This window comes from Phyllopteryx taeniolatus, chromosome 21 (assembly GCF_024500385.1).
Source record: "Phyllopteryx taeniolatus isolate TA_2022b chromosome 21, UOR_Ptae_1.2, whole genome shotgun sequence".
In the NCBI taxonomy this organism is placed as follows: domain Eukaryota; kingdom Metazoa; phylum Chordata; class Actinopteri; order Syngnathiformes; family Syngnathidae; genus Phyllopteryx; species Phyllopteryx taeniolatus.
In genome coordinates, this window is record NC_084522.1 from 16,490,267 (window position 1) to 16,513,655 (window position 23,389).

The 23,389-nt window shown below is 44.5% G+C and overlaps 1 protein-coding gene across 1 annotated transcript in view; it reads right to left on the minus strand.

Moving 5' to 3' along the window:
- The window catches only part of asns (asparagine synthetase), a 54,916-nt gene extending 31,932 nt beyond the window's left edge, over nt 1-22,984 (minus strand). The window contains exons 1-2 of the mRNA XM_061759881.1: nt 22,840-22,984; nt 10,457-10,712 (exon numbers count right to left, since the gene is read on the minus strand). Of these exons, the coding sequence (XP_061615865.1) occupies nt 10,457-10,705 (249 nt within the window). The 5' untranslated portion in view covers nt 10,706-10,712; nt 22,840-22,984. The remainder of the gene's footprint in view (nt 1-10,456; nt 10,713-22,839) is intronic.
- Between the last annotated feature and the right edge of the window lie 405 nt (nt 22,985-23,389).

Genomic DNA, 23,389 nt, shown 5'->3' on the forward strand with positions numbered 1-23,389 from the left:
AACGGTATGGCTTTTTTTTTTTTTCATAAAAAAAAATCTCAGAGACCAAAGATGTGCACTAACATCGCCGCAAATTTTGTGCATTGCACATACACATTTTTTTTTCCTCAGAAGAGTTTTGTGTTTCGTGTATTTGTGTGCATGTTATTTTAATTCCATTTTTATTCATTTATCTAATTGAATAATTGATTAATTATTGATAAAACAATATTACTAAAATAGGTTATCACATAGATTTAACTTTTTAAAATAATTGTATTAAATTATTAGTTAATAATAACTGAATTGATGAGCAATAATATCCATCCATCCATCCATTTTCTCCCGCTTATCAGAGGTCGGGTCGCGGGGGCAGTAGCTTTAGCAGAGACACCCAGACTTCCCTCTCCCCAGCCACTTCCTCCAGCTCTTTCGGGGGGATCCCGAGGCGTTCCCAGGCCAGCCGAAGGATGTAGTCTCTCCAGCGTGTCCTGGGTCATCCCCAGGGTCTCCTTCCGGTGGGACGTGCCCGGAACACCTCACCAGGGAGGCGTCCGGGAGGCATCCGAATCAGATGCCCCAGCCACCTCATCTGGCTCCTCTCGATGTGAAGGAGCAGCGGCTCTACTCTGAGATCCTCCCGGATGACCGAGCTTCTCACCCTATCTCTAAGGGAGAGCCCGGACACCCTGCGGAGAAATAATACAATCTTGAAATAAGTAAGAATTACTATTTTATTGGTAAAATTAATGTAACTCATCTGGATCTTCGAACAGTGACGTATTGAAGCTCCCCCCCCCCCCCCCCCCTCACCCCAATGCCTCACCAAACTTAATGTCATCCACATCTTCCAAACGGGTTTCATTGATGACCCGCTTGAGCTTGGGAAAAAAGAAAAAAAAAAAAATCACGGCGTCAGGTCGGGTAAGTGGGGAGGTTACTCCAGGACGGCATGTTCTTCTCAGCCAGGAACTGTTGAATATTCAAGGCAATGTGAGGAGGTACGTTGTCACGGTGAAGCAGCCACGAGTTGTCCTGTTACAACTCTCGCCTCTTCTCACACACGGAACGAAGCAAAGAGCGGGGTTGGTCGCTTTTCTTGACGATGGCCCTCACCTTGAAGAATGCGATCAACATGACTTCTTGTCTTGTTTTCTTCGGCCTCTGCAACACTTGCCTTTTCCACTGAAGGCTGGGTTCTTTGGTCTCCGGGTCCTACTCGAAGATCCATGGCTCATCACAGCAAGACTGTTTTACAGCGTGGGGAGTGAGACCCAGTGCGGTGATGGTGTGTACAATTTCCGCTGAGAGTCGGAATTTATAAAGCTTGCGACAAGTGAGGCCAGAGTTGAGTGCTGCCAGCACTTCCCAGCCTTACAAACGTACAACAAAACTAACTATACAGGTAGTGTTTAGCGAAGCAGACACCATGAATGGTCACAGTCTTGAGCCCTGCCCCGGCAGGTCAACCAGGGCAAACAGGTCCTAGGTGACCAGACAAAGCATGGCTCAGAACCCCCGATGACCCTGATGCACCCATGGAGGCGAGGAGGCAACATGGGTCCACCTGGTGTTCAGGTGTGGGAGGTCGAGAAGTTGCAACTAGATATTGTCAGGCTCGCCTTGACACACAGCTTGGAATCAGTCCTCTTGTGAGGGGTCGGACTCTCTTCCACTCTGGAGTTGCCCCAGGTGAGACATGCCAAGCAGGTGTGGGCAAACTTATTGCCCCGTGGCTCTTTGCCTGTACTGTATGTTGGGGTTCACACCGGTGGACGGGAGGGTAGCCTCCCTCTGCCTTTAGGTGGGGGCATGGGTCCTGACTGTTGTTTGTGCCTATCCATCAAACACTGTAGCAGCTCAGAGTACCCACCCTTTTTTGAGGGGGTACTGGAGTGCACTCCTGCTGGGGACTCCCTGATTCTGCTGGGGGACTTCAATTCGCACATCGGCAATGACAGTGAGACCTGGATTGGGAGGAACGGCCGCTACCCTGGCCAGAACCCAATTGGACTTGTGTCCTTGTCACGGATTGTCCATAACGAACACCATGCTCAAACATAATGGTGTCCATAAGTGCACTTGGCACCAGGACACCCTTGGCCACAGTTCAATGATCGACTTTGTGGTCGTGTCTTCAAATTTGCGGTCGCACATCTGGAACACTGAAGACAGGGTTGGAGCTGTCCACCGATCACCACCTGGTGGTGTGTTGGCTCCGATGGTGGATATACTGTATGTCATTATGTCAAAAGGAGTTTCAACTCGCACCTATAGCAGGACCTCGACCCCTTCCCGGGGAAGGCGGGGGTCATCGATTTCAGGTGGACCATGTTCTGTATCACCATTGCTATGACGGCTGACCTGAGTTGTCCTCATAAGGTGCTCGGTGCCTGTCGTGGCTGCAATCCTCGTACCCATTGGTGGACACCGGCTGTGAGGAATGCCGTCGAGCTGAAGAAGGAGTCCTATTGGGCCTTTTTGGGACATGGGACTGCAGAGCCGGCTGATAGATGCTGGCAGACCAAGCAGAATGCAGCTTTGGTTGTCACTGAGACAAAAACTTGAGCGGGGGAGGACTTTGGTGAGGCTATGGAGAAAAACTCTGGATGCCTTTAAGGAAATTCTGGTCCATGCATGGAGCTGCATATTACAGTAACATACAAATTTTTTTTTAAAAAACAGAAGAAGAGAGTAGAAGAGAATGCTAAAACTTTGTTAAAAGTTGTTTTTCACAGATTAGGAAGAATATATGCTAGTGAGTATTGTTATATTTTCTGTCTGTATGTGTTAGTAAGGCGTTTGTGTATAAAAATGTCATTTGAAGATAAATCCCTCCTGTGATCTAATGCTAATGTTAGCTAGCCCGTCAATGGGGATTTCCATTGACTGATAGCATAAACTGGCCATTTCTAAAACAATGTGTGTCTTGTATTTAAATATTCAATGTGAGTAAATATTTTTGTTGCACCATTAATTTTGTGGTAAACTCCAACTGGGGTGTCAGTAAACTGCTTAAAGCACGCTCAGGGAAGGCAGAAGAACATGCGTCACACACTTGCTACAAGCAACACAGGTTGCGTTTAGGGTGCGTTTCAAACGCACCGCCGCTGCAGATTAATCGTTTTTCTTTGATTATAATGTTTTTATGATCTTTAGAAGCCAAAATAGAAATCACGAGTAAATTTCGATTAATCGCCCAGCCCTATGTGGGAACTTATACGGGTTGTTGAGTCCCTGTACAACCAGTGCCCTAATTGGAGAAGTTGAAGCATCTCGGGGTCTTGTTCACGAGTCAGGGAACAATGGAACAGGAGATTGACAGGCAGATTAGTGCAGCGCCTGCGGTTATGCAGACTCTGAACGTCGAACGTCTTGCGAGACGAGACACCCGGGCTCCTGCCGTCCTGCCTGGGAACTTTTTGGGCTCCTTTTTTTCCTTTTCGCCAAATCCACCTGTTCCCTGTGCGGACCGGGCCGGCCGAACACTCGGAAGCTTGACCCGCCTGCCTCAAACGTGTTCAAGACACGTAAATCCAACATTGCGGTCTACTAAAAGTTCAGATTAGTGCATATTTGGGTTTAAATTCACGAGAACAGGAATCCCCAGCTATATGCATTCACTATACGCTCATTCTACCAATCTCACATCGCAAGTCAGTTTCCTTTGCCAATGTTCGTTTATACTTTTGTTTGTTTTGTGTTTTTCTGTTGTTTCCCTGTAGATTCCCCATGTTAGGTCATTGAATTTTCCATAAAATTCACTACTTGCATTGTTGTGTGTTTGGGAACCCTCTGGACGTCTAGAACTTTTATCAAAGTTTCCTAAAGTGTAGCAACCTTGATTACGAGACAGATAAAAAGGTTTGTTGTCGTTTTTCCTACATTTTATCCACATAAAAAGTGACGTGGTATATATAAAATATCTTGATTTATAACGCTGTAATTTAAAATTACGATATACCGGAAGTGACGCAGGCATCGCTTCCAGCTCATTCTTTTCTCCTCAATTAATTACATTTTCATTTAACCCGTATACGCTACAACCAAAAGAAAAAGATTGCAAATTCAAGCAGCCAAAATTAGTTTACTCTGCTGGGAGGGTCCAGGCTCTTCCTTTGAGATTAGGGTAAGAAGCCTTGGTCATCAGGGAGCTCAGAGTCGAGCCGCTGATCATCCGCATTGGGAGAAGCCAGAAGAGGTGGCTCGGGCATCTGTTTAGGATGCTTCCTGGACACCTCCCCATAGAGGCGTTCTGGAAATGGACCACTGGGAAAGATGGATGGATGAATGCATGGATGGATGGAAACTAATATTAAGAGTTCTTGATTTAACAGTAAGTCCACTCAGAGCTCATGTTTAGACGAAGCTCGTGCACAGCCACAACAAAAAGACATCATCAATGGAGCCACGATAAACAAAGCAAAGCAAATTTATTTCTATAGCACATTTCATACACAAGGTAACTCAATGTGCTTTACATTATTAAAAGCATTTAAAAAAGAAAAAACAGCTTATAAATATTGAAAACAAAAGAGAAAAAAATTAAAATAAATAAAAACACAATATACAATAATATGATATGTTGATTTGACATGGAACCCGAAAGAAAGGTCAAGTTACTTACTTGCCTCTTGAATTTGGAGGTGCGAATGCCAGGGTATAGTTACAACCCCAATTCCAATGAAGTTGGGACATTGTGTTAAACATAAATAAAAACAGAAGACAATGATTTGCAGATCATGTTCAACCTATATTTAATTGAATACACTACAAAGACAAGATATTTCATGTTCAAACTGATCAACTTGATTGTTTTTAGAAAATAATCATTAACTTAGAATTTTATGGCTGCAACACGTTCCAAAAAGCTGGGACAGGGTCATGTTTACCACTGTGTTACATCACCTTTTCTCTTCACAACATTCAATAAACGTTTGGGAACTGAGGAAACTAATTGTTGAAACTTTGTAGGTGGAATTCTTTCCCATTCTTGCTTGATGTACAGCTTCAGGTGTTCAACAGTCCGGGGTCTCCGTTGTCGTATTTTACGCTTCATAATGCGCCACACATTTTCAATGGGAGACAGGTCTGGACTGCAGGCAGGCCAGTCTAGTACCCGCACTGTTTTACTTTGAAGCCACGCTGTTGTAACACGTGCAGAATGTGGTTTGGCATTGTCTTGCTGAAATAAGCAGGGGCGTCCATGAAAAAGAAGTTGCTTGGATGGCAGCATATGTTTCTCCAAAACCTGTATGTACCTTTCAGCATTAATGGTGCCTTCACAGATGTGTAAGTTACACATGCCATTGCAACTAACACAGCCCCATACCATCACAGATTCTGGCTTTTGAACTTTGCGTCCATAACAGTCCGGATGGTTCTTTTCCTCTTTGGCCCGGAGGACACGACGTCCACAATTTCCAAAAACAATTTGAAATGTGGACTCGTCGGACCACAGAACACTTTGTCACTTTGCATCAGTCCATCTTAGATGAGCTCGGGCCCAGGGAAGCCGGCGTCGTTTCTTGGCTTTTGCTTTGCAAAGTAGAGTTTCAAGTTGCACTTACGGGTGTAGCGCCGAACTGTATTTACTGACATTGGTTTTCTGAAGTGTTCCTGAGCCCATGTGGTGATATCCTTTACACATTGATGTCAGTTTTTGATGGAGTGCCGCCTGAGGGATCGAAGGTCACGGGCATTCAACGTTGGTTTTTGGCCTTGCCGCTTACATGCACGGATTTCTCCATTCTCTGAACCTTTTGATGATATTATGGACTGTAGATGATGAAATCCCTAAATTATTTGCAATTGAATGTTGTGGAACATTGTCCTTAAGCTGTTCGACTATTTTCTCCCGCACTTGTTCACAAAGAGGTGAACCTCGCCCCATCTTTGCTTGTGAATGACTGAGCAATTCAGGGAAGCTCCTTTTATACCCAATCATGGCACCCACCTGTTCCCAATTAGCCTGTTCACCTGTGGGATCTTCCAAACTCTAACTAGCAAAAAAGATGCACAAAATTTTATCCCAATGTCAAGGCAAGTCCACAGTGTGTAAGATTAGAGATACAGTATATGGCTGGAGAATGTTATGACGATACATTTTTTGGGTTTGATGAAAACCAATACTGTTTGTTGACAAATTACCGTAATTTCTCATGTATAATGCAATTTTTTTTCCCCAAAAAAATTGTGAAAAGTCAATAGTTTGCATTATACATGGGTATAGGGGAAAAGTGAAACAATTTCACCTTTTATAAATGTATGCTGCCATCTCATGGTTATGAAAAAGCCGTACACTTTCATTCCAAAATACCACCGCCACCTCGTGGTTATGAGAGGGGTTTACACTTTCATTCTAATATGCCAATGCCACCTAGTGGTTATAATAAAGGTCTATAGTACACTTTCATTCCAATATGACAGGGGTAGTATGACTGCATATATGTACAGTTGTGCTCATAAGTTTATATACCCAGGCAGAATTTGTGATTTATTATTTTCCATCCATGTAAAAAACTAACAAAATACAGATAATACTTCATGTTTTGATCATACAGGTAGAAGCAAAATCATGCATTGTAAAAATGCATTATACACAGGTATTTTCCAGAATTTTGAGGTCAATTTTGGGGGGTGCGCATTATACACGAGAAATTACGGTAATCTGGGAATGCCAACATATCATTTTAAATTTATTTGTGCCTGAATATCAATAAACTATGGAGAAACGGACAAGCCATATTTGCTTCAGGTGGGAGGTGACTAATAGAAAGTCAGAATTTTGCATTACAAAAAACCTGCGAGCGAGCAGGTTAGGTTCACAGAGTCTGCTACCGTGATGACTGAGTCGGAATTTCTTCTCGATGCAACGGATATTTGACTCTCCCTCATCTCAGGGTAGGCTTCCTGTTAGTTTTTACATAACCTGCTTGCACGAATATCACTCAGGTTCTTCCATAACTTCAGTTTACAAGCACCTTAGGCTTTGAGCTCTGCGAGAACTTAAATACCCCAGTGTGTAGACCAGGAACTCAGCATGGACATAGGAATTCTGGAGGAAGCTTCATTAAATGTGCCCAGACTTTGAAAATCTGCAGCAGATGTTGGCAATATGTTACATGAGCGTGGGGGTTTACGTAATGTGTGTAATGCGCTGTGTTTGCAAAATGGGGGGACACGAGCATGACAGATGTACTTAATTTAATTAATCAATGCAGAATGGGATCTATTACCCATTATATAACTATTTGAATTAGACTTTAGTGAAAATACATAACTTTTTAAACAAAAGATAACTTGATAAACCAGGATTAAAACATTTCAGGTATGTACAACCATTTTGTCAAAATGTTCCCTGTTCATGCAGACCTGTAAAACAAACAACAGTAGAAAAGTCATCGTAAGATACTAGCATTATCCACAGAGACACTACCACATGGGGATCCACTGATAATTTTTTTCCTCAAACAAAACCATCTATGGTAAGTAATGCACACCATCGTGCTACAGTATGATAAATGTAGACTTTGCCTAGAAGCGTTTTTTGAGGACAAAAGCTACTATGGTGCTGTGTTCCACCAAGTTATGGATGCCAAGACGGAATAGTTTCACACATGGACTACATTTTGATTAGTATTCTCTAAAAGAATGAATAATGGTCACCGAAATAACTTGAAAATTACTAAAGTAATAATCAATATAATTTTACTGAAAACAAATGAATGAAAATCCAGCACTGTTCTTTTTGTAGTCCAACAATTATTTTAAAAGGTCCCTTTCCATCAAAATCAATTTTTCTGTACGCCCGTGTTTTTGCTTCAGCGACCACCGAAGCTGCATTCCGCTTGGCCAGCCGGTACCCATCAGCTGCCTCAGGAGTCTCACAGGGCAAAAAGGCCCAATAGGACTCCTTCATCAGCTTGACGGCATCCCTCACGGTTAGTGTCCACCAACGGGTTCGGGGATTGCCGCCACGACAAGCACCTACCACCTTACGGCCACAGCTCCGGTCGGCCGCCTCAGCAATGGAGGCGCGGAACATGGTCCACTCTGACTCAATGTCCCCCGCATCCCCGAGAACATGAGCAAAGTTCTGTCAGCGGTGGGAGTTGAAACTCCTCCTGACAGGGGATTCTGCCAGACCTTCCCAGCAGACCCTCACAATACGTTTGGGCCTGGCAGGTCAGACCGGCATTTTCCCCCACCATCGGAGCCAACTCACCACCAGGTGGTGATCGGTTGACAGCTTCGACCCTCTCTTCACCCAAGTGTCCAAGACATGCGGTTGCAAGTCCGATGACACAACCACAAAGTCAGTCATCAAACTGTGACCTAGGGTGTCCTGGTGCCAAGTGCATGTGTGGGCACCCTTATGCTTGAACATGGTGTTCTTTTTGGACAAGACGTGGTCAGCACAGAAGTCCAATAACAGAACACCGCTCAGGTTCTGATCGGGGGGCTGTTCCTCACAATCACGCCCTTCCAGGTCTCACTGTCATTGCCCACATGAGCATTGAAGTCCCACAGCAGAATGATGGAGTCCTGAGCAGGGGCGCTCTCCAGCACCCCCTCCAAGGATTCCAAAAAGCGTGGGTAATCTGAACAACAGTCAGGACCCGTCCCCCAACCCAAAGGACCCTCTCGTCCACCGGGGTGAACCCCAATGTACAGGCGCTGAGCCGGGGAGTAATAAGTATACACACACCTGCTGAACGCCTCTCACCGTGGGCAATTCCAGAGTGGAAGAGAGTCCAACCCCTCTCAAGAGGACTGGTACAAGAGCCCAAGCAGTGTGTGGAGGCGAGCCCACCTATATCCAGTTGGAACTTCTCGACCTCACACACCAGCTCGGGCTCCTTCCCTGCCAGAGAGGTGACGTTCCATGTCCCTAGAGCCAGCTTCTGTAGCCAGGGATCGGATCGCCAAGGTCCCCTACCTTCGGCCACCACCCAGCTCCCACTGCGCCCGACCCCTACGGCCCCTCCCACAGGTGATGAGCCCATGGAAAGGGGCACCCATGTTACCCTTTCGGGCTGTTCCCGGCCGGGCCCCATGGATGCAAGCCCGGCCACCAGGCGCTCGCCTTCGAGCCCCACATCCAGGCCTGGCTCCAGAGGGTGGCCTCGGTGACCTGCGTCTGGGCAAGTGAAAACTGAATCCATTCATAATATTCATCATTGGGGTGTTTTTGCCGTACTTTGTCTGGTCCCTCACCTAGGACCTGTTTGTCATGGGTGACTCTGCCAGGGGCATAAAGCCCCAGACAACTTAGCTCCTACGATCATTGGGACACACAAACCCCTCCACCACGATAAGGTGACGGCTCTAGGAGAGGTCTTTCCAAAACAGTTTCAATAAAATTGGAAGGATCTATCAGTCCAAAATATCTTGCTAAGAAGGAAAATACACTGGAAACTAACAAATTTAAGACATGTTTTAATTACTTAATTATTAAGTACTTTGAGAAAATATAATATTTCAGTCAACGGCAGCTCTAAATGGTCTATAATAAGGATGAAACTGTTGAGAGTTTACTGATAAACCGTGATAAAATTTCAAACAGCTCGTAATACTGTTGCAAATTCTAGCAGCATCCACGAGTGTTGGGACTCTCTAGCGGGTAGCGACACATTTTGAGACTTGTTCTGGTGTTGTTGGAGAGTTTGAAGAATGAGACTCCCTCACTGATTCGTTATAGCGGGAGATGTTCACCCCATCTGCCAACTACAAGTGAATCGCGCCTGCGCAAAACCGCAGCCAGCGGGTTTTGCTGGCGCCTCATTCTAAGTGTAACTAAGTGTGTGCACGTTGCACATAATGGAGAAAACCACAAGCAGCGTCTGTGTCTAATGTCGGGAAAATGGGCTCAGCCATGAAGCCTTGATTGGGAACACTTAACACCTGGATAAAGTACCCGAGTTGACAAAAACTCCTTTAAAAGCTCAAATATAGCCAATCTCAATTTCTGAGTTCGAGCTTTGGGAGATTGTCAACTCAAATCAAATGAGCTTAGAATAATTGCATAGATACATTTTAATTTGTGTAAAATATTTGATTTGATTTAAATGAGATTAACTACACAGCCTAATTGCAGACATTTTTTAAGAGAGTCCCACCACTAGTTCATATATTCCGGTCAATCTAATTAAATATTGTGGGGTCTTGCATGCATGACATTTCTCTTTAGTTCTTGATGTTCATAAAATTCATGATAAAGTACATCCGGTTGCAGGTTTTTATACACTGTAATTTCGATTAAAAATAAAAGTGTGTATCTGTGATTGTTTCTGTTTCCATTTTGTTCAATAATATGGTGATAATACCGATAATTGTGACGATTTTTGGCCATTTCGTTTCAGCTCTGCTCCTTAGGTGTATCGTCATTGTAAAACGCTGCAGTTTACGTGAAACCCAGTGTGGTCCATACAGTATCAAAAAAAGAACAAACAGTAAACAGCTTGTATGTTCTTACTGTGAGATGGTTGTAAATCTCTCCATTGTAGCACAGCCACAAAAAAGGAAATTTCTTGACATGCAAGGGCTGCATGCCATGCAGCTGATCCAAAATAGCCAGATGATGGAAGCCAAAGCAGCAGTTGATGTATCCATTGATATTCTCAAAGCGGAAGGCGTCTGGGCCTCTGTGTGCTATCTTCATGGCACTGGTGCACTGAGCTGACAGGCACTCATCACTGCCAAACATAGCCCAGATACCGCACATCTTGGATCTGTGGTAAGAAACAAAAAATGGTGGCATACCAACCATGATGAAAGGGTCAAATGCCAGGAAAATTATCAAACTCTCTTTGATGGGTACCCGATACGATAATAAAAAAAACACACAATCGCGCTGTTCATATGCTCAGGGGCTGACAAGGACAACGGTGGTTGTTGCAGTCAGCTGTCCCTGTTGACCGCTTTTCTCCTCTACAGACCCTTTCTAAAAAAAAAAAAAAAGTTCATTTATTTCCATAATTCCATTCAAAAAGTTGAACTTTCATAGATTATAGATTCAGGGCCCGTAATTGAAACAATTTCAAGTATTTATTTATTTTTAAATAATTTGGGCTTCTAGCTCATAAAACCCACGAAATCAGGAATTCAAAAAATGTGAATACTGTAAAGAAATCACCATTTACGTCTCAGTTTTTGTAGAAAAAAATAAAATCAATGAAAGTCGCACTAAATCAATCAAAATATGGTACTTTCAAAACGATATGTTAATCTTCAATACTTGGTTGGGAATCCCTTTGCTTTAATCACTGCCTCGATGCGCCGTGGCATTGCCTGGAAGTTATAGAAGCCCAGATTCCCTTGATGCTTGCTGTCAGTTCTTCTTTGTTTTGGGGTCTGGTGCCCCTCATTTTCCTCTTGATGATACCCCATAGATTCTCAATGGGGTTTAGATCCAGCGAGTTGGCTGGCCAGTCAAGCACTGTGAAGTTTTGGTGCTTCTGGCGGTACGGGCAGGGTCCAGGTCCTGCTGGAAGATGAAATTTGCATCTCCATACAGATCCTCAGCAGAAGGAATCATGAAGTCCTCTAAAACATTCTGGAAGACTGTTGCGGTGACCTTGGATTTAAGAAAGCAGAGTTGACCAACACCTGCACTGGACATTGCACCCCAAATCGTGACTGACTATGGATATTTCACACTGGAGCTCAAGCAGCTTGGGTTCTGTTCTTCACCCAACTTCCTCCAAACCCTTGGCCCTTGATTCCCGAATGAAAAGCACACTTTACTTTCCTCTGAAAAGAGGACCTCGGACCACTGGCCAACAGTCCAGTCCTTCTTCGCCTTGGCCCAGTTGAGACGCTTCCTACGTTGGCTCAGGCTCAGAAGCGGCTTGACCCGAGGAACCCGATAGTTGTAACCCATCTCCTACATTTGTCTGAATGTGGTGGTTTTTGAAGCTGTGACTCCTGCCTCATTCCACTCTTTCTGGATCTCTGCTAGATTCTTGAATCTTCTCTGTTCGATAATCCGCTGAAGCCCACCGTCATCTCTTTTGCCGGTGCATCTTCTCCTGCCACATTTTGTCCTTCCATTGCTCGGACACAGCACTCTGTGAACAGCCAGCCTCCTTAGCTACCAACGTTTGTGGCTTACCCGTCCTATGGAGGGTATCAATGATGGTCTTCTGGCCAGTTGTCAAGTCTGCAGTCTTCCCCATATTGATCCCAACTGAGACAATTGAACCAAACTGAAGCAATTTCATGACACCTGGGGAAACCTGTGGAGGTGCTTTGAGTTTATTAGATGATTAGTGTGTGACACTCAATTCTGGCCTGCAAAATTTGGGCTGATTTCTTCACAGTATTGTAATTTTTTGAATTCCTGGTTTCGTGGGGTTCATGAGCTGGAAGCCCAAATTATGTAAAAAACAAAATAAACAAAAACACTGATCGCTAGCCAAACACAGGGCATATATAGACACACAAAAAAACAAAAAAAACATTCACACTCACATTCATAAATTACGAATCTTCCATAAACTTAACATGCATGTTTCTGTAATGTAGGAGGAAACTAGATTGGTGGGGGAAAAACCCCACTCAACCACGAAGAGAACATGCAAACGCCACACAGTAAGCCCGGAGTCCAGATTCGAACCACCAAACTCAGAATTGTGAGGCGGCTGTGCTAACCACTTCCCCCTTCCCTACAATGCCTCCTACGGTGACTGCAACCCACTGGGAGTTTTACGAGGTTGGAATCCAGTCATTTTTTCCTTCCCAGAATAACGTTTTTGTGCATGTAAGTGTATATGTCACGGAACCTGCGTGACTGTGAGAGCAGATGTACGAGCCACGTGAACCACAATGCCACGAGCAACGTGGCCCGAAAGAGTAAAACGGCACCATATACAACTGATTAACTGTACATTTTTGTACCAAAAAAAAAAATCCAAGTCCAAATTCAGCTCGTAGAAAGGCAAAATAAAAACAGTTTTATATAACTACAGTCAATATGCTTGCAAATAAGATTTGTTGCTGCAAGGCATTCTCTGGAAAGGTTTAAAGCAAAGACAACAAAAAGAGGGACAAAAGCTGTTTAAGTTGACGCCAGCAGACAGAAAACAGAAAGTATCCCCTGATGTCGAAAAAAGCTTGTCATCCACGACAATAACAAAACTGAAGAAACAACATAGCCTGCATAAGCGCAATAACTGGTTATTATGTACTACTAACTAAATACTAAAACCAATACCCAAGATAAACAAAAAGTGTATTGACTCTAAATTGTCCTTAGGTGTGCATGTGAGTGTTGTTTGCAGTGCAAGTGTTGTTATTTGTCTATCTTTGTTTATGTGAGCCATGCAGTTGGCTGGCGTCGAGGATTGCTGGCTGGATTACAAAGTCAACGGCAGCTGGTGCCGTCAGGATTCTTCAGTTTGTAATTTTTTGATGTCACACTGACTTGTGATTAGTACATTTTTAATTTGATTTTGAATGCTATAATTCTATACAACATGCTAAATGTACAGACCCTTTCTGTATTTATTCCCATAATTCCATTCAAAAAGTTACATTTTCATAAATTATAGATTTAGGGCCCCATTTCAGCACACCCGCGACAGGAATAAGGATAAGCTGTATACAGCAGATAGCAATTTTAGGTCTTTTTTTACATTGCCTTTGGCCATCCATCCATTATCTGTACCGCTTCTCCTCACTAGGGTCGCGGGCATGCTGGAGCCTATCCCAGCTATCTTCGGGCGAGAGGTGGGGTACACCCTGAACTGGTCGCCAGCCAATCGCAGGGCACATACAACCCTAATTCCAATGACGTTGGGACGTTGTATTAAACAAATAAAAACAGAATACAATGATTTGCAAATCGTGTTCAAGACAAGATATTTAATGTTCAAACTGGTAAACTTGATTGTTTTGAGCAAATAATCATTAACTTAGAATTTTATGGCTGAAACACGTTCCAAAAAAGCTGGGACAGGTGGCAAAAAAGACTGAGAAAGTTGAGGAATGCTCATCAAACATGACGTCCATGAAAAAGACATTGCTTGGATGGCAGCATATGTTTCTCTAAAACCTGTATGTAGCTTTCAGCATTAATGGTGCCTTCACAGATGTGTAAGTTACCCATGCCATTGGCACTAACACAGCCCCGTGCCATCACAGATGCTGGCTTTTGAACTTTGCGTCCATAACAGTCCGGATGGTTCTTTTCCTCTTTGGCTCAGGGGACACGACGTCCACAATTTCCAAAAACAATTTGAAATGTGGACTCGTCGGACCACAGATCACTTTTCCACTTTGCATCAGTCCATCTTAGATGAGCTCGGGCCCAGAGAAGCCGGCGGCGTTTCTGGGTGGTGTTGATAAATGGCTTTTGCTTTGCATAGTAGAGTTTCAAGTTGCACTTACAGATGTAGTGCCGAACTGTACTTACTGACATTGGTTTTCGCTTACATGCAGAGATTTTTCCAGATTCTCTGAACATTGTAATGATATTAAGGACCGTAGATGATGAAATCCTTGAGTTCCTTGCAATTGTATGTTGTCCTCAAACCGCTGGACAATTTTGTCACGCACTTGTTCACAAAGAGGTGAACTTTGTCTCCGTCTTTTTTGCCACCTGTCTCATCTTTTTTGGAACCTGTTGCAGCCATAAAATTCCAAGTTAATGGTTATTTGCTAAACACAATCAAGTTGATCAGTTTGAACATGACATATCTTGTCTTTGTAGTGTATTCAATTAAATATAGGTTGAACATGATTTGCATATCATTGTATTCTGTTTTTATTTATGTTTAACACAACGTCCCAACTTCATTGGAATTGGGGTTGTATATACACACACACACAGGAATACTGTATATAGGTATACAGGTCAATTGCATTGTACTGCGTTGCATTGCATTGTGATGTTATGTCGAGCTGGGAGACAATTTGGCACCAGCGCATGTCACTGTCCAGACTTGATTTCATATTACTTTGGACTGTTGACCATGTAGGGGCAGTGGCATATACAGCTTTTATAACCCTGACAACTGAAGGTGGAGCGAGAAGGTAAGGAGGCACACAGCTTCTACTTAAGTAAGTGGCAGTCAGAATGTTGTGGTGGCACTTCATTGAGTAGGACACGATATCACTTCTCAATTAGTGTGACGATTTATGCATGTGGAGCATGCAGCGGAGAAACGCCCCTACCGCGTCGACAAATTCATCAAGTATGTGCCGTTATCAGAAGGTGTTCGGTAGCGCTGTTCATCCAACAAAACTCAATGCACCTCTGCTTCTCTTTCTGCTTTGCCGTCGCAGTGTTCCGATAGTATCGTCTGGCCATGGCCTACATGCAACTGCCAAGTCATGGGCAGAGAAAAAAAAATAATAATTCTGATCTCACAATTCTTCAAAATTGGAAATGGCTCGCTCACAGACACATTTTCAGAAAAAGACAACAAGATTGGCAGTACTTGGTTGTGGGCTGAATGGACTTGATGGGCGGGCAGGCAGGCGCTCCAAAGACCCAACTCTTTGTATAAAAGCAAATCAAAAGTAAATGCACAAATGGACAAAATTGTTGGTACTCTTCTGTTCAACAAAGAAAAACCCAAAATGCTCACTGAAATGGAAATCAGGAATTGCTTCGTTGCTTTATTTGTATGTTCCCCAAAATATTTTTGGGAAACCTACGGAAGTATAGCTGTGCTATCAGATTCTGAATTCAAATTACTAACACAGATCATCAAAATATTCAATGTACGCTTCATCTTCAAAAAAACTCAGAAAAGATATTCAGCTGATTTGACCAACACAGATTTTTTTCATTTTTGGTTCTGTTTCATTTTGAAATCGTTGCTGTTCCGTTTCCTGCGTTGCCTCTCTAATTGCTTTGTTTCAGGGCTTGGCTGAACTTTTGGTCTTGCTGCTAGTGTTGCCCAGTGATTTTCAATTCATAACTTTGTTGAAATGTTAAGAGTTTTTCCCTGGCTTTTCCCCAGTGACTCTTCTTTGGACTGATGGCTTTTTGTTCTTCTTTTTTAGCCCCGCCGTGTTGAGAGCTCAGTCTCTTCCACGCCCAGTCCTCAGTTGGTTTGGTATTTTGTTTCTTTTTTTTTAATTAAAGTTGCATTTACTACTTTGGGGTCGGTGTGTCAGCTTTCGGGTCCAACCCCTGCCTCAAACATCACAGTAGATTCTGTCCCTAATTATGGACCCAGCACACTCTGACTATCGTCAGCACTCGTTCACTGTTCGCCAGACACGAGCAACTTCTCAAAGAATTGATAGAAACTGCCTTGCTGCCAGCGTCGACACGATGGCCACTCAGCTGGATCACGACGCTTCCTCTCCGATCACTCTGCCATATCCAGCCCAACCCTCCACCGCCAATCAAGGGGAGAATGCACCGCCTGCTGCTGCTACCACTTATATCCTGGAACCATTGATCCCACCATGGTGACGCAGGAGCTCGGAGCCATTTTCTCTTAAATTGCTTCTTAGTTTTCGACCGACAACTCAGTGCTTTTTCTTCTGACCATGCCAAACTAGCTCATGTAATCAATTTGCTCAAAGGCAGAGCAGAGGAGTGGGCCAATTCTCTCTGGGAGAGTCAGAATCAGTGGTTTTAGAATCTTTTGACTCTTTCACCTCAGAGATGCGCAGAGTTTTTGAACAACCGTTTTACAGTCAGGCCTAAAGGCAAAGAGTTGATGGCTTTACGTCAGGGCTCACAGTCTGCTGCAGATTGCTGCATTGAGTTTAGAATTTTAGCTTTTGAGCGTGGTTGGAATGAGGCTGCTCTTAAAACTGTTTTGTTGCCGGGCTATCAGAGGTACTCCCCAAGCTCCATTCACTTCGACAGTTTATTACGTTTAGCAATAAGGATAGACAACCGCCTTAGGGAAAGAGAAAGAATACATAGAGTTGCTAGACCTTCCTTTCCCCGTACTGCCCACACCCGACCCCTCATCCACCAAGTGGTGACAACACTCGAGACGCCCCGGGTTTCGGAGGAGGAGCCCATGCAGCTTGGCAGGACTCGTCTCACCCCGGAGGAGCACACCCGGAGGGTTTCTCTGGGCCTATGCATCTACTGTGGACAATCCGGACACTTCATTCACCAATGCCCACGGCCCCCAAAGGCACCCCGCTCGGCATCAACAACCAGCTCTCTGGTAAGTGACACTATTTCCTCCTGCGTATTAACTTGCCCACCAATGTCTCCTCTAGTGACTGTTCAGTTTCTCTTCAGGTTTTGGTAGATTCAGGGACAGATGATAACTTTATTGACTGCAATTTTGCTATATCTGCTAACTTTCCCACCGGAATATCACAACCAAGGTGACGTTTTTAGCAAGAAAGGGCCCTTTCACTTCCTCAGCACCGACCCATGAATGGTTCATAGACTTGCTTCCTGGAGCCCCCCTACTATCCAGCAGATTGTACAATCTTTCACGTCGCCCATGAGGGAGGCCATGGAAAAGTACATCAGTGACTCATTGACAGGCGGACTGCGCTTCAAGAGTGGAGACATTGGCTGGAGGGAGCTGAGGTTCCGTTCCTGGTACTCATGGACCATAAAAACCTTACTTATTTGCAGTCAGCTAAACGCCTTAACTCCTTTCGTCTCGCTGCTATAGTCCAGTCACCCGTAACATCAAACCAGACACTCTCTCCCCACATGCATGATTCCACTCAGGAGGAGCAGGACCCAGAAACCATCCTCCCGTCTTCCTGCTTCATCAAACCGGCAGTGTGGGATATCAAGTGGGTGGCTCTGCAGGAACAACAACAACAACCAGATCCTGGTTCGGGTCCCAGAGATCGACTCTACGCACCCACGTCCTCCCGTGGGGAAACTCCTCCAAGTTGGCTTGTCATCCTGGGGTTAACCAAACGCTCCAGTTCCTTCGGCAGCATTTTTGGTGGCTGAGGAACCATCCCCAGTCCAACGGCCAATCTGAGAGAGCTAATCATGATATAGAGTAAACGCTTCGTTGTGCGTCTGCCCGGCATTCTGCATCTTGGAGCCGGCACCTCCCCTGGGTTGAATACGCCCATAACTCCCTCGCCCCATTGAAATATAATAGAGTTTCATCCAATATTCAAAAAACACTGATGCAAATTGTGCATCAAAACTTTCGCTCATTAATAAGGTAGTGAAAATTATGCAATGTTTACATGACCGCTATTTCGCTCAGTATTTTTTTTTCCATTTATGATTATTATTATTCATTTCTTTGCATCACAAAATATTTTGGAAGACATGATACATGCTATGGTCGTCTTACATTCATCATGAATTTACAGCAACCAAAACATGCTGCTACCAGTGAACAATTTCAAGGTTTAAAGGAAGTTCAGGATGATCAGTCATCATAACGGCTTCCTCGGAACTGCAAGCAATGTTCGTGAAAGTGAACCATGCTCGTGTGCCGTAAGGGATGGCAGCAGCAGAGCCGCCAACCCTATAAAAGTTCATTTCCAGAACAATTTGTCCAAATTTGTCTGCATTTCCATATTTTCAAACTTTTCCATGCGACAGTCATAATCATAATCGTTCCTTAATTATGGCTATTTGAATGTGTTTATTACATCAACATTTTAATGGCTGACGCAGTTGCAGCCTGAATCAAAGCGCCAGTATATGAGATTTCGACGTTCTATCATCAAAAATATCTGTCGATGGATTATTTCACCAGTCCTCATTCTGTTTTCAACCCTGGTAACAAAAAAACAAACAAAACCAAAAAAAAGTCTAATTAATCAGATCTTAAATGTCAAAAATGAATTTTAAAAATTCGAATTAAAATTTGGACGTTTGTGCAATGTACTTCTACGCGTACGTGAAGTACATGTAAGAAGAAGAAATGTAATTACGTCTTCTCTTGCATGCTATTTCTATTCCATATTTATATTTCCCATATCCCCAATTGCTGCATAAATTATGCAAATGTCACCGTGTTGGGACTAATAACGGTTACCTTATATTACAAATGGTCATAATAATAATGTATTTAACCAGCCCCATGTTCTGAAGTGTTGTGTGCAGTGACATAAGAATTGATTTCCAGTTCAGGCGTATTATTTTGTATTTCTCTCTAAACACATTAATAGGCCCGTTATTTTGTTGTTCAAAGTCGGTTACTCGTCACGAAGACGCGGTACCAGCCAGACCTATGGACAAGCGTACCGTTTCACCAAGTCACTTGTTTCGATGTTTTGCGACTGCTTGTAACGATAGCTTAGCAATTAGCACGCATCTTCACCTATCCACTCCTTGTCATCGCTTCGTGAAACACGGTAAGAAGTGTTTATTATTATTCGCTACCATGGAGTTGATGACCAGCGACCTTGGTGATCCGATCCCTGGCTACAGAAGCTGGCTCTAGAGACGTGGCAGGGAAGGTGCCATTTGTTAAATAAACAAACAAACAAACATACCTGTATATGTACTGTATGTAAATACCTATTTCCTCACAGTGTGGTTATTGTATCATCATGGTCTAGGCTTTTGGTGTGCAAATAAAACATAGCGTTATTTTCATACGTTTTCTCCATGCCTCGTGGCGAGGATGGCGCCGCCCGGGATGCCACCCTTTCTGATGCATGGCATGAGGCAGAGATGGGGGGGGGACTCGAGTCAAACGACTTCACTCAAGTCGACTCGAGTTATCAGTTTTATGACTTGCGACTTGCTTGCCAAATACTTCAGAAAGACTTGACTTTGACTTGACTTGATTTGACTTTAGACTTGGTAGCCGAGGGACTTGACTTTGACACGAACTACTCGTTCGTCCCAGCCTGCGAACACAGTCTGCGTTGTTGCACACTTGCCGGTGTGACGTAGCCACCTGCATGAACAACGCTGCAAGGAGCTCCAAAGATAACACAATTTGGATTCAAGGATTACGTTGTCTATAAAGTCTGGAAAAAGACGACGGCAACCTGTATGGCTTGTGAAGTGAAGCGTAAACGTTTGCGGGCATTACGAAAAAGCCGGCGCTAGAAGATGCCAGGTGTGCTCTAGCTCTGCCGTATGGGATCACTTTGCATTACAATCACAGCGATAAACATTTTGACAAACGTGTGCTCGGCTTTTAGGAAGTACAGGAGAAACTGTGAGTGGCTCCGCGCCAATAGAATGTTCCTACTACTGAACGTGTCTATTGAAGTTTCACCATTAAAATGTCATCTGTTGTGTTGGCTCGGTAATTAAGCGGTCTGCGTTAGCTTATTAAAATTTAGACCATAGCATATGAAACCATACAGTCATTTTTAATCTATTGACATTTGTCAGTTGTCTAGAGTCAGTGCTTCAAAAGAAACACAGCATAGTTTGTTCAGAAATAAAGTTCACTTAAATGGAGTTTGAAATACAAGTTGAAAACAATTCAGTGCAATACATTCAATCAATCATAATCTCAGTTGTTGTTCATTTAACTTTCATAACACAGACAGCAATCAAAACACAAAGTTAGTGGCGGAGGTGACATCTAAACTGTATTTCATGCAAAAAGAAAGTCGGCCAGATGTTTGATGTTCGCCTGACATTCAGTTCTCACGCGCTCCAACTCGGTCTCATCACTACATTTTCGACTATATCACGTGTAGTACGTTTTGTTGTCACTACGAATGTCGAGGTCGAGAAGTTCCGACTAGAAATAGTCGGGCTCGCCTCCACACACGGCTTGGGCTCTGGTGCCAGTCCTCTTGAGAGGGGTTGGACTCTCTTCCACTCTGGAGAGGGTAGCCTCCCTCCGCCTTTGGGTGGGGGGACGTTTCCTGACCGTTTGTTGTTTGTGCCTATGCACCAAACAGCAGTTCAGAATACCCACCCTTTTTGGAGTCCTTGGAGGGGGTGCTGGAGAGCGCTCCCGCTGGGGACTCCATCGTCCTGCTGGGGGACTTCAATGCTCACATGGGAAATGACAGTGAGACCTGGAAGGGCGTGATTGGGAGTATGGGGTACCGAGCCCCTGATACGAGCTGTTCGGTCCCTGTATGTCCGGTGTCAGATTTTGGTCCGCATTGCCGGCAGTAAGTCGGACTCGTTTCCGGTGAGGGTTGGACTCCGCCAAAGCTGCCCTTTGTCACCGATTCTGTTCAGAACCTTTCTGGACAGAATTTCTAGGCGCAGCCGAGGCGTGGAGCGGGTCCGGTTTGGTGGCCTCAGTATTGCATCTCTGCTTTTTGCAGATGATGTGGTTTTGTTCAAGCCGTGATCTCTAACTCTCACTGGAGCGGTTCCCAGCCAAGTGTGAAGCGGCTGGGATGAAAATCACCACTTCCAAATCTGAGACCGTGGTCCTCAGTCGGAAAAGGGTGGAGTGCCCTCTCCGGGTCGGGAATGAGATTCTGCCCCAAGTGGAAGAATTCAAGTATCTTGGGGTCTTGTTCACAAGTGAGGTGAGAATGCAACGGGAGATCGACAGGCGGATCGGTGCAGCGTCTGCAGCGATGCGGACTTTGTATCGGTCCGTTGTGGTGAAGGAGGAGCTAAGCCGAAAGGCGATGCTCTCGATTTACCGGTCGATCTACGTTCCTACCCTCACCTATGGTCACGAGCTGTGGGTCGTGACCGAAAGAACAAGATCCAGGATACAAGCGGCCAAAATGAGTTTGCTCCGCAGGGTGTCCGGGCTCTCCCTTAGAGATAGGGTGAGAAGGTCGGTCATCCGGGAGGGGCTCAAAGCCAGATGAGGTGGCTGGGGCATCTAATTCGAATGCCTCCCTGGTGTGGTGTTCCGGGCACGTCCCACCGGGAGGAGATCCCGGGGACGACCCAGGACACGCTGGAGAGACTACGTCCTTCGGCTGGCCCGGGAACACCTCGGGATCCCCCCGGAAGAGCTGGATGAAGTGGCTGGGGAGAGGGAAGTCTGGGCGTCGCTGCTAAAGCTGCTGCCCCCGCGACCCGACCTCGGATAAGCGGAAGAAGATGAATGGATGTGTGCAAATAATTATCGAAAATATTTACCAAAAACAGTTTTTTCTCGTTCTGATTGTTGTAGTCGTTGCCAATGGGAGTCCACTATTTACTACAGGTCAGATTTTGCAGAAATCTTGCATTTTGGTTAAACTGTGTAATTAAGCCCCAGGAGTCAAGCCAAGTGAAATGTGCCAACCATTATCCCTGAGTTGTGCATACAAATTGGAGAGACTGGAAGGGGTGAGGAGAGACGGTCACGGGGGCAATGATGACCCGCGACCGTCCCCCCCACGCAGGCCAACCAGCTCCCCAAAGGATGTGTGAATGTATGTGGTGCATTAAAAATCCACAGGGGAAAGGCAGGCTGGAGTCCCTGCTCTCACATTGCCACCTACTACAGCAATCAGAATTGGGGTGGGGGGGGGGAATAAATAAGTGTTTTTATTGATTTTTGGTGAATATTTCTGACAATTAATTGCACACAGTTGAAGCAAAATGTAACATTTCAGCAAGGTAAGTCGTGAACTCCCATTGGCAACTACCACAGCAATCAGAATGAGAAAAGCGCTTTTTAATGATTTCGCCAAAAGCGCCGGTGCTGCAACTTGTCGACGGTCCCTGGCGCATGTCAGGGAACATCAAACGTCCGACTAACTTTCTCTCGCCCAATCAGCATCTGAACAGGCGGAACATGAAAGAGGCCGTCATATTCACTCGAGTGACGATTGCAGCGCTCAAATCAAAATTGCCTGTTGCACACTCTCCCCATTACGAATTTTCCCCCAATGACGACTGGCACACGCATTTCATTCAACCTAACGAAAATATGCATCACAAGTGCGCGTCTCCTTTGACAACGGTTAAGATGGTCGTTTGTACTGCACACGCTGTTTCAAAAGATTTTAAAAAATCAATCAAAAGGCATGAAGCATGAGCTGCGGGTGTGAAGTCTTTACCTTGTTCTTTGAAAGGTTCTGAGGCGAAGTCGATCTTGCGCGTGCCGAGTTGACGGTGCGACTGCGATCGGGGCGGCATCTGCCCTCACTTCTGTTTGAACGAGGTGTTACATAAAGCGCCGCGAGGTGGAATTTCAAAATAAAAGCTTCGCGGCTTCTTATTTTTGTCAATCAATTCAGGCATTTCTTTCGGTTGCTAAGCTAACTTTTTCGAAATAAAAGCAATTAGAAATCTGCAAAAGTCATCGAAAACTAAGAAGACGGGTTTTGTGTTCACATTGTTTTGTTTCTATTTGACGTATGCATATCTTTTTAAACCGTTCAGTTTTCAGACCAAAGGTGCACGACTTCATTCAACATCCCTTGTGATTTAGCGCTTCTTTCAGGGTGACCGAAACCAAAGAAAGTTCCAAGTGGCCGCCCATTGATGAAGAAGGCCAGAAAAACAATAGAATTCATTAAAAAAAAATAATAATAAAAAAAAAACATTTTTTTTGTTGAGTTAGGTCTGTCAAATCGCCCGTTCTTCAAACGTCCGCATGGGTTAAAA